The sequence below is a fragment of the Rissa tridactyla genome, chromosome 8 (genome assembly GCF_028500815.1).
Source record: "Rissa tridactyla isolate bRisTri1 chromosome 8, bRisTri1.patW.cur.20221130, whole genome shotgun sequence".
Classification (NCBI taxonomy): domain Eukaryota; kingdom Metazoa; phylum Chordata; class Aves; order Charadriiformes; family Laridae; genus Rissa; species Rissa tridactyla.
Window position 1 is genome coordinate 44,098,125 of NC_071473.1, and position 12,397 is coordinate 44,110,521.

Here is a 12,397-nt window from a genome sequence, read left to right on the forward strand (position 1 = left end):
GATATATGGAAGGGGCTGGCTGGTCCTGGAGGGGACTCCACCTAACACAGAGGAGTCATTTTTCATCAAGTTAGTACACACGGAACAAGCACTTCAAGGACCTAAACCTGCAGTCATGGAGGTCGGGAAAAACACATCACAGTTTTCATGATTCCAGGTGAGACTGGGATAGAATGAAGAATTTGGATAACCAGATTTCCTCAGTCAGTACTTCAGTCACTGAGCTAGCCAACATCAAAATAGTGGAGTAAAAGGAAAAAAAGACCAAAAGGAACTTCGAAACTTTGTTTTGATGGCTACAGCAGGGAGGAAGAACACACTTGCAGAAACAGATAACTTTTGGGCTGAATAAAGAAAAAACCAAACAAACAAAACCCCACAAAACAACCCCTGCCCCCTCTTCCTTTGAACCATCAGGGATCACGTTTACCACGTTCATCCTCTCATCTGTATCCGGGGAAAGGTGGCCGTAGCTTGAGAGCAGCTGTCCTTGGCAATGAGAGTAACCAAGTAACAAGAGGACACTTCTCCAGCAATCATTTCGAGTGCCCCACAAGCACGACATCAAAAAGAAAGTCTTCAAAATACAGACATGGGCTACCCTACTACTCTGAAGGACTCACCAAATCCCAACAGGCAGGCCCACATTTAAAGCCCCTGAACCATACAGCCGTATGACACTTTCTTCCCTTGGACCACGTTCTATTTGACCTTCCCCACCAAAGAGCAGCACGGCACAATCATGAAGAGCTTACGGAGAGGCCACAGGATTTTGAGCATCAGCTAACAGGAGTACTTGTATTTTGTGGTCACCCAGTTAGACGTTCATTAGCTGTAAATACAACTGGTCTTAGCTAGCAGATCATAGCTAGAGTTATTTACGAATCCGAACCGAGGTCTTTACACGCACTGCAGTGACAAAAAATTATATCCCTTGTCCTTAACTCGAGGCTGGCATGACCCGCTGCCTTGCAGCCGCACCGTGAAGAGGCGACCCCAAACCCCTGGTGCAATGGAAACCTGCTTCCCGGGGAGACTCTTGGAGCACCAGGGAACCTTTGCACTTTACCTCTGTACAGAAGGGCGTAAGCTGGGGATGCACCACAGGCTGAACATACATGTGAAAGGTGGATTCGATCTCCATCGTCCTGCCATTCAGCTTCAGGATAGGGAATTCGATGATTTCCTGAATAGGGCAAAAAGAAAAGCAGCTGTTCATTTAAAACAAACAAAAAAATGAAGTTGGAAATGATCCCTATTAGCAAGCTGGCTGTAAAAAGAGGGGTCTGACAGTCCCAAAGAAAAAAAAGGTGACATGAAGCTCTGAGCTACAAGGGGGGAAACTGTTGCCGGAGCACAGAGCACATCCGACGCCGTGAGGGCAGAGGAGGAAAGTGCTGATGCTCACCGCAGCTGGGACGGGCGGCAGGGATGCTCAGCGCTGCAGCCGCACACACGGCTGCCTAAGCCGAACCTCAGGAACACGGCCCAGCACCACTCGCACATGCTGGCACCACCCAGGGAACGTGGAGATGCACTTGCAACGGGCTCACCTCTGATTAACAAGGACACCCCATGGGCTGTGCCCTCCCCAAGACCAATCCCACCCTTTCCACCTTGCTGTCTTTGGAGGACACCACGAGACAGACAACAGGAATTACTGCATGAAGCACCTCCTTCCCAGGAGAGGCTGAAACCAAAGTTATCAGGAGCACTGCCCTCCTCCAACAGAGTGAGGAGAGGAGCTGGAAGCTCCCCCCGAACCCCATCCCTGTGGAATACAGCACAGTAGCAAGCCCTGCTTCATTTTCCTCTTTGTAGCCAATTTATGCTGATAGGGAAATAAAAACGTTCTTCCTCAGAAGAATGTTCAATTATTTGAATAATCAGCAATCAAAAATTTACATGGACCTGTTAATAAAAAGTTTAAACAAATCCAGTGGCGATGGATTTCTCAATTATTAAAAAATATACATGAAATTAAAAAAGCCACCCACTGAATAAAAGCGATAAAATCCTTTGTGTTCACCCCCCTCCGTCCCCACTCCCTCTCCTCCTTCCAGTTTAATGTAAGAGGAGAAGTGACAATTTGTTTGGTGTCTTTAAAGAATAATTTGTCTATGTTATTTAATAGAGATGCATGGCACCAAGGTTCTGGAGTGCAAATGAGCCCGCTGAGTGATATCCATGCAACAAGCCTCTCAAATCACTTCTGGAGAGAAACAGAGAGAGGGGGAGAGAATAAAAAAAATATTGCTTTTTAATATTCAAAAACAGTTTGCAAAATTTAATCAAAGCAGAGCAAAAGCTAACATTTTTACCACTTTGACATTTTTATTAGTGCTTTCATAAATTTTTAAAACATGAATGGAATTAGTTTAACAACAAAAAAAATTGCCTGAAAACATCTGGAAGAGACAAATAAGAAATAAAAAAAATAAAATAAAAAAAAAAATAATCCAACTCCTGCGAGTAAAATTAGCATGTGGAAAACGCAGCCGCTGCAGAGGAACTAACACAGCTTTTGGACCCGGGCTGCAAACCCCGTGACCCGCAGGCGGAAATTATCGTGAGGTCATACATATGAGCTGATGACATCACCGCCCCGGCAGGCAGAGGGAGGGCAAGAGGATGGGTGGGTAAATGGAAACAACAAATAATTTAAATAGCCAGGAGAAACACCTAATTTCCACGGTGGTCAGAGCCCGCGGGCGCAGCAGAGCGGCTCCCAGGAGCAGGGGGCACACAGCCCAGACCAGGGCACGTGGGGAGCACGTGCCGCTGGGATGGGAAGTTAGGGGGGAAAAAAAAAAACCAAAATAAAGCGTTAACAGTGCTGAAGTGCCCAGGTGTAGACACGAAGCAGTCAAACTGCAGAGGACACAGGGTTGAACCGTTTCCCCGTGGTCGGCTGTGCCACTCTTGGTGCGTGCGTTGCAGGCACAGCGGAGCGGAGGGTTGGGCGCATCCTTCCCCACGGCCATACCGCCCCACCAGGAGTCACCCAGCTTCCCAAGGAAAGAGCCAAAACTCCACCTGTGGGCTGGAAGGGGAGGAGGACACAGAGGCAAAACACCTGAGTATCGCTCCCCGATCACCTGTTGTGGTCCACCCAAACTCACCAGCTTCAGCCACCCAAGAAAACACAAGAAAATCAGCGTAAGAAACGCTGGACACAGCTGATCCCTTCAAAACAACTAACCACAGGCAGCAGCAAATTTCTGTCCAGAAAGAAAATGGACTAAAAAGTTTGAAGCCAACGGACAGGATGGTGTAACAGAGCCAGGGTTAACGCCAGGATATCACCAGCCCATCCTTCAAACCAGACTGGGGTGGCTCGTTGCCCCCGAGGTCTGCATCCTACCCGGGGGGTGACCGTGGAAGCAGGCAAGCCCACGGCAGGGCAAGACGAGCGTTCCCTCTCCCAGAGACGGACACGCACCGGCTGGATTTCACAGCAGGGCTGCGTTGCCACGCCGAGATGGGTCCTAAGGGACCAGAAACATCCTCAGGGGCCATCAAGTGGCTGGATGCAAAGCCAGACTGAAAGACAGCCCTGCCGCTGATCTGATACACAAAGGCATCGCTCGCCTTCCAGAACCAAAGGCAAAAAGCACTTCCAGGAGGGTCGGATTAAGACAGACAGAGGAAATAAAAAAAACGTACTAAAAAAAAAAAAATAATGCGGAAAATTTAACAATATTCAGAATTACTGCAGGTCCACAGGAAGCGCGCGGCCAGGAGCTGGCGTGGAACCCCAGAAGCGACTTGAACGTCTCAGGAGAAAACGCAGCCTCTCTTTTGGGCTTATTTGGTCAGTTTTTGAAGCAAGTGGTAAAGGACCTTTCCCAAAAGGCTGTTTATCTGCACGCTTCCTATAGCGGAGATTTTTTCCAGTCTCTGGCAGTGTTTGCTCCACTGGTATCTAAGGCAACAGATACCAGCCCCATGAAATCAGCCCCACTCCTCACTAACGACGTTAGCCAGTCCTGCAATGAAATTTAACCTGTGACACTGCTGTACTTTTCATTTAAACTTTCATTTGGAGAGAAGCAGTGTTTGGAGACCCTGCAGTTTGTCCTGCTAATAAAGACAAGTGTTGGGACCTTTAAAGGTGCCATTCATCTTTTGCCTTTATTAAATTCAATTTTCTTAAGCCCATGATACATCATGAAATTAAGAGTTGACATTCCTGCAGAAACAAAAATATCTATCAAATATAAACAGAAAAGGGGGAAAAAAAAAAAAAGAGGCCTCTATTACCAAGAATTTATGGCTTAAAGTTGATCTGTTTCCACTTTTTTCTCCTTGGTGTTTTTTTTTTTTTTACAAGCATATGGTTTGTTTTAGATATCCAAAATGTTATTACAGATCTAGAATTTCATTAGTAATTATTATGAAATGGTGAGCACTTAGACACACACACACAACGCACACAACCCCCCAACCGACAGTGCTGCAGGAAGGCAGCCGGGCGCTCTCTCACGTTTCACACTGTTTTGAGCCCGGTGAGCTCAACATGCTCAGCTCCATCTCCACCGTCGAGGACCTTCACTACTTCTTCCCAGGTGGGAAAGGTGGAGGTGAGAGGCACAAGGGAATTAAAAGTAAGAAGTTCACTGACCCTTTCTTTTATCAGCCTCTGATCACCCATGAGCGCTACCTTGAGACCCTCACCCATTTCCATTTCCAACACTGAGTACGTGTTCCAACTTCAGCAGTGATTTGTGCCAGCAGCATGTGGGGCTTCTAAGTCTTTCCCCCTCAGCTTTTCCTTACAGCGCAACCAGAAGTTATGGATTTGCTGAAATAATGCTGAGGGTGTCCAGAGGCTGCAAATAGCCGCGAGCTACCAAAAGAACAAATGTACCCGTTTGAATTTTGTGAGCACTGCAATTAGGTATTTTATTTAGCACTGCAAAGTAACTTGAAAGGAAATCCAGGATTCAAACCACCAGCAATAAATAAGAGGCTTTTTATTTTCCTTTCATTGTCATGAAAAGTTGAACATGTTTTCTGTTGAGAAATTCTGCACGCGGCTCCCAATTACAAGGCATTTGCATTTATATTGTTGGAACACAGAGCTTCTAAAATCAATATTAACACGCTTAAAGAAAAAGACGTCGGCACCCTGTCCCCTCCCCTCAGCTGCGCCCCCAAACACGGTAACAATAGGAACCTACAGAGCCGCAGGCTTATACATATCCATTACCAGGTCCACTCTCTCTACAACAATCTTGCATTTATGATTTCACGGTACTTCAAGCAAATCTGTGTGACAGCTTGCTCAGAATTTTTGCCTTAAAAAAAATAATATTAAAATGTCCCCAAAAGAAAAAGATGTCCCAGGTGCAAACCTCCCGTGTAACCTAGCTGTCCCAGGCCAGTGGGCTGAGCGGCAGCAGGAGGCTGCAGGGTAACTGCGGAATGGCCCAGGGACTTCCTTTTAAGAGGGATTTGAAAAATTCATAAGGGCATGTGAAAGCACCGCTATAAACCCAGCCTTTCCCTACCCAACCATCCTAAATGAAACTCCTCTTCCTTTAACACCGGAGCAGGGACGCGCAAATTCAAATAGAAGAAATGAACAAGCACACAACTAAATAATTTTCTGTAACGGACAGATCTCTGGAGTTCAGAGAAGAAAGCACCTGAAGTTACACTAATTCCCACAGAGGAATCTTTTTGCTTATCATTGTGGATCTTGGGAGCACTAACAGCGTTAGACAAAAAGAATACAATGCCCAGCAAGAACTTCCCGGCTCTCAAAACCTTTTAATCCAGAAGCCCACGTGCGAAGCGGAGATGGCACACTTCAGGACACTGATTTATATATTTGAGGAAGACCGTGTGGCAACAGTTCAAAAGCTACCAGGGAATAATTTATCCCTTACGCCCACCCCCATGTGAAGAAGTTTAATAAACACAAGAATAAAAGATGCCCATAAAAATCAGAGCTGACTGTTCAAAACGCAATAAAAACAAGCAGAGACCATTGAGAGGAAGGGATTTTTTTCTGATAAGGAAAAGCATAAAACTTCCTACAAAAAGACCTCTTTACACCTTCAAAAAAGGTAAGGGCAGAAGAGGCAAGGGAGTCTCCGTGGAGGGGGGACAGCCCCAGCACCAGCTCATTTTGTTCAGGGATGCTTTTTCCCCCCCCACCTCTTTAAAGAAAAAAAAAAAAGTCATTTTATGCACAAGGAGCTTATTTCTTAAACAAACACTTGTGTTTTTGATTTACACCACGGGCTGCTCCTAAATAATTTATGGCGGGTTAAATTTATTGCACAGCCCTGGCCGGCTGCAAATTCGAATTGCCAAATAATTAGATTTTAGGGCAATGCTTATAAATTATCCGCCGATTTGTCCGGACTTGTTTGTCAGTTGCTTTGTGCTTCGGGTCATCTTTGGCATTTCGCTGTTTGTGTTTTAATTGCTGATTTACACTTTGACAGATGAGAGTTGATGCCTCCAAGATCGGGGAGGGGGCTGGGGGGTGAAGAGCAGGAAGAATCAGAGCTTTTAAAGCCTTGTGATTTTCCTTTTTTTCCAAGGCAATTAAAATCGAAAAGGGACGTAGTAAGGACAGCACCAGCCTAACAGATCTGCCTCCCCAGTTTCCATCCTCTGCCTTAATTATTATTTTAACTAAAGCCGTTTCCAAGTGAGCAGCCTTGCACTGGCCCTCAGGGGCAGTAACCAAGATGACCTCATAGGTCTTTTCCCCCACTTCTAAATTTTTATTAAACTACCCAAAACAAGTCCCATAAAGGCAACACCTCTGCAGTGGGGGACAGCAGGACTTCTGCTGAATCAGGGCTACGCTGACTTTCCAAAGGATGCCTACTCGCACACACAGTGAGGAGTCTCTCAGCGCTTGTGTCCCGGGTAAATTACTCTGTGTTACGGATTAACCCTGCCAAAAGGCCTTTGGGGAAGGAGCTGACCCCAAATTTATTTTTCCATCACCACCTAGCTTAAAGTACACATTTGCACATGCCCAACAATTGAATGCATTTAAACAACCGGATATAAATCCCAGAAAAGTGTAAAGGGAAACACACATGAAAATTGAAACACAAGGGCACTGGCAGAAGTATGGAAAGATCATGAAACACTGGGATAAGATGATGTGAAGGCAAATTCTGCTGCCTAATCATTGAATATCCAAGGTTTCTTCCTCCCCCTGCTCTTACAGGAACCTCACTGCCTATCCCAACACTCAGGCACTGGAGCCCAATGTCAAAGGTTGGATTTCCTCAAAGATAAACTGAGTTGCATTTTGGGTTCTGCGCTGGCATAACCTGCCTCTTGTTTCCAGGTTCTTCCTTACAACTGTGAGGGTGAGGGACCATTTCTCTTTCTTTAGTAGAAGCTGAAATTCCCATCTAATCACATGCCTCCAGGAGCTTGAGCTTTAAGAGAGACGTCTAGTCCGTGCACCTGCCCGAGGGCAGCATCACCTCCCCCTAAATCATTTCTGACTTTGTCTAGGCTGTTTTTACAGACTCCAATAAGAGAGACTCACATGCTCCCCAGGCACTCTATCCTCCTGTTTCATTAGTCTTATCATTGGAAAGTTTTTCCTAATGTCTAATCAGAATTTCCCTTGCTGTTGTTTAAATTCATGACTGCTTTTCCTACCCACAGCAGATACAAGCCAGAACACTGCCTCTCTCGGTTTTCTAACAGAAGACCTCATCATACATACCTTTCTCTTCACTGCGCTAAACGCAACGCCAGTGCCATCCAGCCTGCACTCACAGGTTGTGTTTCGCAGACCCCCGGTCACATTCACTGCTTCTCTTTTGGACACTCTTGAAATGGTCTCAATTATTTTTTTTTTGTAAGTATGGAGTCCAAAGTGAAACACTTCCCCAGCTGAGGTGTCTTCTTACAGGGCCAAGAAAAGGAGGATCCACGTGTCTCGCAAATCATATTCTCACCCTAAACTTATCACTGTGGTCTTTGGGACCTCCTTCATACCTGCCATTGTACTTGAAATCTCGACAGCTGGCTCACCACCCTTCTCCTGTGGTCCTGAAGGAAACTTTTGGTAGTCATCTGCTCCCAGGCTGGTTCCTGCCTCTCCACATCAGCATCAGCTCACCTGCCAAACCCGCAAAGCTATTTTGATCTTCCCAGCAGCACCCAGACATCACAAATAAGGCAGAACCTCCCTCCTCTTTCCACACCTGGGATGAGAAATATAGACCAACAGACATCAACATTTCAACTTGTTTCTTCAAGCACTACTGACATATATTTAACCACCCAGAAAATCTCCACCGACAAAGCCAACAACAATTTAAGCTTGACAGTGTGGCGGAAGTTTAGTACTCAAACCAGGTTACAAACAGCACATGCACATTTCCAAATATTACCTTTCCATTGCAAGATGATGACTACACTATATCCTTTTTCACATCGGCTCCTTTCTACCGCAGGCAACCAGCCCGTGCAGTCCTCGTCGCAGAATTATCAAATCATTTCAGGACCCAACCTCTTCACCTGATACTGAGCAGCAGAAATGATCAATGTTCCCAGCAACACTAAAACATCTGGGACGGGTAGAAAGGGCACGCTAGTGCATGTAAATGAACACCCAGGGTTTTTACAAGCATCACAACTAGCTGCTGGTGACAGCGCATTCCTGCCTGGCAGAGAGGAACTAAATAACCTAAACCAAGAGCTATTTTGCCAGCTAACAAGTGCACAGACCGACAAAGAGAAGACAAGGATGGCTGCACAGCCAGCTTGGCACGAAGGGGAAGTAAACACGAGACTCAGGCACGTCCTCTGCCAAAATCTGCCGAGCTGCGCTTTCTCTTTAGCAGGAAGGTTTTGTTCAAAACCTTAGGGCAGCAAAGGCTATGCCCCAGGAACCACAGCAGCCAGCGAAGCGGCATCCCTGTGCAGAATTTTAAAATGGAAGAATACTGCCTGTTTTTAAAATATCATGCTGGGAGGGATGCGAAATACCTGCCCTGTGCCTCAGAGGCAGCAGAACAGCAGCAGGCACGCACCGATCATCGGTGGCCGTACAGGGCCATGCACACAGCAAACGTACAAACCTGCGGCACCCGTTCCCTTCACTTCAGAACGGCACGTGGCGTCGGCATTTCCAGCAGCACACGTTACCCTCATCAGCGGCTTTACAGAGAGGCAAAGAAACCTTTAAACACAATAGAGCGGCCTTGCACATTCCTGAGCTCGCCTGGATCTTTTCTTTTCAGGGTGACTGCCGCTCAACTACTTTCTGCTGTAACAACAAGTCTACTTAACTTTGCAACTTGTCACCTAAACGATGTGTAATGTTTGCACAGCTAAGGATACAGTGTTCAAACAGCGCAGGTGGGGAATTGCACGCCGGGATGCATAACTGATGTGGGGGTCTCCGCACGCTGCAAGGGAAAGGGCAACATGACTGATTGCTTTAGAGTAGTCATCTCATCGGCCTGTCAATAACCAGCCGAAAGCTAAGCAGGTTGGGTCAGGTTAGGACGGCAGCAATTGGCCACCCGAGCGCCTTGGTATTTTAGGCTTGTTGCTATAATAATGCTGGGTTTATATCTTTAAATAAGAAATGGCTTTGAATTGGTTTTTTTTTTTCATACATCAGGTGTCTTGCCTGGTGGTCTCATGGTTGTGCTCTCCAGATTTGGGTTCAGTAACTGTTTGTGTTCTCCAGCTCCTCAGGTTTTAAATAAATACAGCTAATTCTGTTGCCTGAAGCCATAACCCGTCCTGTCAGATTCATATGGGTCACAGCAAGGTTGTCCCCGCTTACTGGGAGAACAGGGGAGGTCTCCAAGGCAAAATGACGACCGCAGAGAATGCAGCTTTTGAGGGTTACACCACACCTGGTGTCTCAGACCCTGCAGCAGCCTCTCCGAAACGCTGGTCTTCTCACTACATCTTTTAAAACAAAAATATCATTCTCCATATTGGTCAAGATCAGATTTCACAACAGTCCAAGAGAATTGCAGTGAAGCACATGACATGCAGAAAATATGATTAAAAAAGAACGGCATCTCTTTTATTTCAGATGAACCTTGTAGTACGTTCAGTTACGGATATTTATGTGCCCTTCACAGAACTTTTAACTGTTCAGAGGAACTAGCTACAATGCCTCAAAAAGTTTTTCCAAAAGATTGTTCAAAAAATTAACGCGAACTGAAACACCCATCTGAAACAGCTTTTATATGAACTATTTCCACTCTAGGCACTTAAAGCATTCTGACATAAGAAGAATAGTACAACAGCAGCCATAATTGCCAAAGAAACGATACATTTATATATTTTTTTTTTACTTACTTTTAGTAAAAAGAAAAAAAACACTTTAAGTGACTGTGTTACATGTATTTTTAAGGGCATTCCTCTAGAAACAACACTGTAAGAAGCTGAATTGAGAACTAGTTATTTAAACCTACACCCAAGCTTAAGCTGCATGAAGACCAGTAATTGCAGATTAATATTCCACCGTAATACTTATGCACAAGAGTGTAGAGTTAAAGTTGCCATGGGAAACAAGCCTGAATTTCTTCACTTTTCAGCAATTCACGATCATCCTTAATAAAGGTTTTGGCAGGTGATTTCTAATGCACTGAGCTTAACAGTCACACAAAAACCATGCAAGAAGAAAGCTGCTATGCGGGGATTTCTAGGTAGAATAGGTAGGCACGGGCACATCTCCATTATCCGCCTCTGGGTAGGATTGTGACAATCTCTGTTACTTTGTGAGCTACCTTCTGCATTCCCATCCTGGCCTTCAGCTCAGACCATTTGAAGAGCACGCAGAAGATACCTCGCAGCCTGCTTCCCAGCAGATCCTCCACAGCAGGTTTTTGATTTCAGGGACATATTCATAGAATCACAGAATGGTTTGGGTTGGAAGAGACCTTAAAGATCACCCAGTTCCAACCCCCCTGCCATGGGCAGGGACACCTCCCACTAGACCAGGCTGCTCAAAGCCCCATCCAGCCTGGCCTTGAACACTTCCAGGGATGGGGCATCCGCAGCTTCCCTGGGCAACCTGTTCCAGTGCCTCACCACCCTCATAGTGAAGAATTTCTTCCTGATATCTAATCCAAATCTCCCCTCTTTGAGTTTGAAACCGTTACCCCTCGTCCTATCATTACATTCCCTGATAAAGAGTCCCTCCCCATCTTTCCTGCAGGCCCCCTTCAGGCACTGGAAGGGGTTATAAGGTCTCCCCGGAGCCTTCTCTTCTCCAGGCTGAACAACCCCAGCTCTCTAAGCCTCTCCTCATAGCAGAGGTGCTCTAGCCCTCTCATCATCTTTGTGGCCCTCCGCTGGACCCGTTCCAACAGCTCCATGTCCTTCTTGTGCTGAGGGCTCCAGAGCTGCACGCAGTACTCCAGGGCCCCTGAGCTTAGGGTACAGCTCCCAAGGCAGCTTGCCTAACCCCCATCTACTCACCCCGCTCGGCAAGGACTGCACATCTGTTGCTACAGCCTAAATTTGGTGGAGATCAACATCCATTCCCATTACAAGGTCAGTCTATAAATCACAGCGGCTCAGGAGCAGAGAGGCATCATTCAGTCGTCCCTGCCATGGGAACGAGACCACGAGTAGCGCAGTTCGGGCGGCGGAGAGGCAGCGATCATTGCAGCCACTCCAGCTGCACCCACCCGCAACCGCCAGCCAGAACTGCAAGACGGATGTTCAGGGAAAAATGCCTTTAATGCTCTTTTACATCAGCACTCAAGGAAACACCGCCTGAACCCAATTTAACCTCATCATGCATTTGTACTTAATATTATCTCACAGAAGGACCGGCTCCCATTTGTTAATATGCTTTTGCCAATCAGGAAATGTACTATGATCATCCAGATTTGTTTGTACACTTAGAAATAAATTAGTAACTGAACATATGCTTATTTATAATCTCAGCATTTATGGGTTTATGTTGAAATGGCGAGTGATGTTCTGTATTTATAACTATGTCCAGTTTCATTTGACAGCAATTATAATTAAAAATTCCCCTAAAATAACAATCAAAATGCATGCTACACAAACTTGAAATATGTAGGATACACTAAAGAAAACTATCAAAACATTTTTTGTGTTTAAAATGTGCTGTTTAAGAGAACAAGGGAAGTACTGTCCGTAAACAATCTACTCTTCTGCCTTTGGTCACAACCTCCTTCAGCAGTAAGAAGATCTGAACATTTCAGACCTTTCTCTCACACAGAGTCTGGAAGAGGCAAATTTCTAATTCCCAACTGATTATCAGATGTGAGTGAAACTGAGACACTGAAGTCAAGTACCTGAAAAAACTGACATGAAAAAAAGCACAACTTCATCATTACCAAAAGCTCATTTAGCAACTTGGGACTTTCTAGGTCTGGCTCCTTCTGCCAGGTCAGGG

General features: G+C 45.7%; 1 protein-coding gene across 7 annotated transcripts in view; it reads right to left on the reverse strand.

Moving 5' to 3' along the window:
- The window catches only part of ERI3 (ERI1 exoribonuclease family member 3), a 137,434-nt gene that overhangs the window by 110,837 nt on the left and 14,200 nt on the right, over positions 1 to 12,397 (reverse strand). For 6 of the 7 annotated variants that reach the window (XM_054212766.1, XM_054212764.1, XM_054212765.1 and 3 more), the window contains one exon: positions 1,070 to 1,186. The exons of the other annotated variant lie outside the window; for it this stretch is intronic. In XM_054212766.1, coding sequence (XP_054068741.1) covers positions 1,070 to 1,186 — 117 coding nt within the window. The remainder of the gene's footprint in view (positions 1 to 1,069; positions 1,187 to 12,397) is intronic. 7 annotated transcript variants of the gene reach the window in all.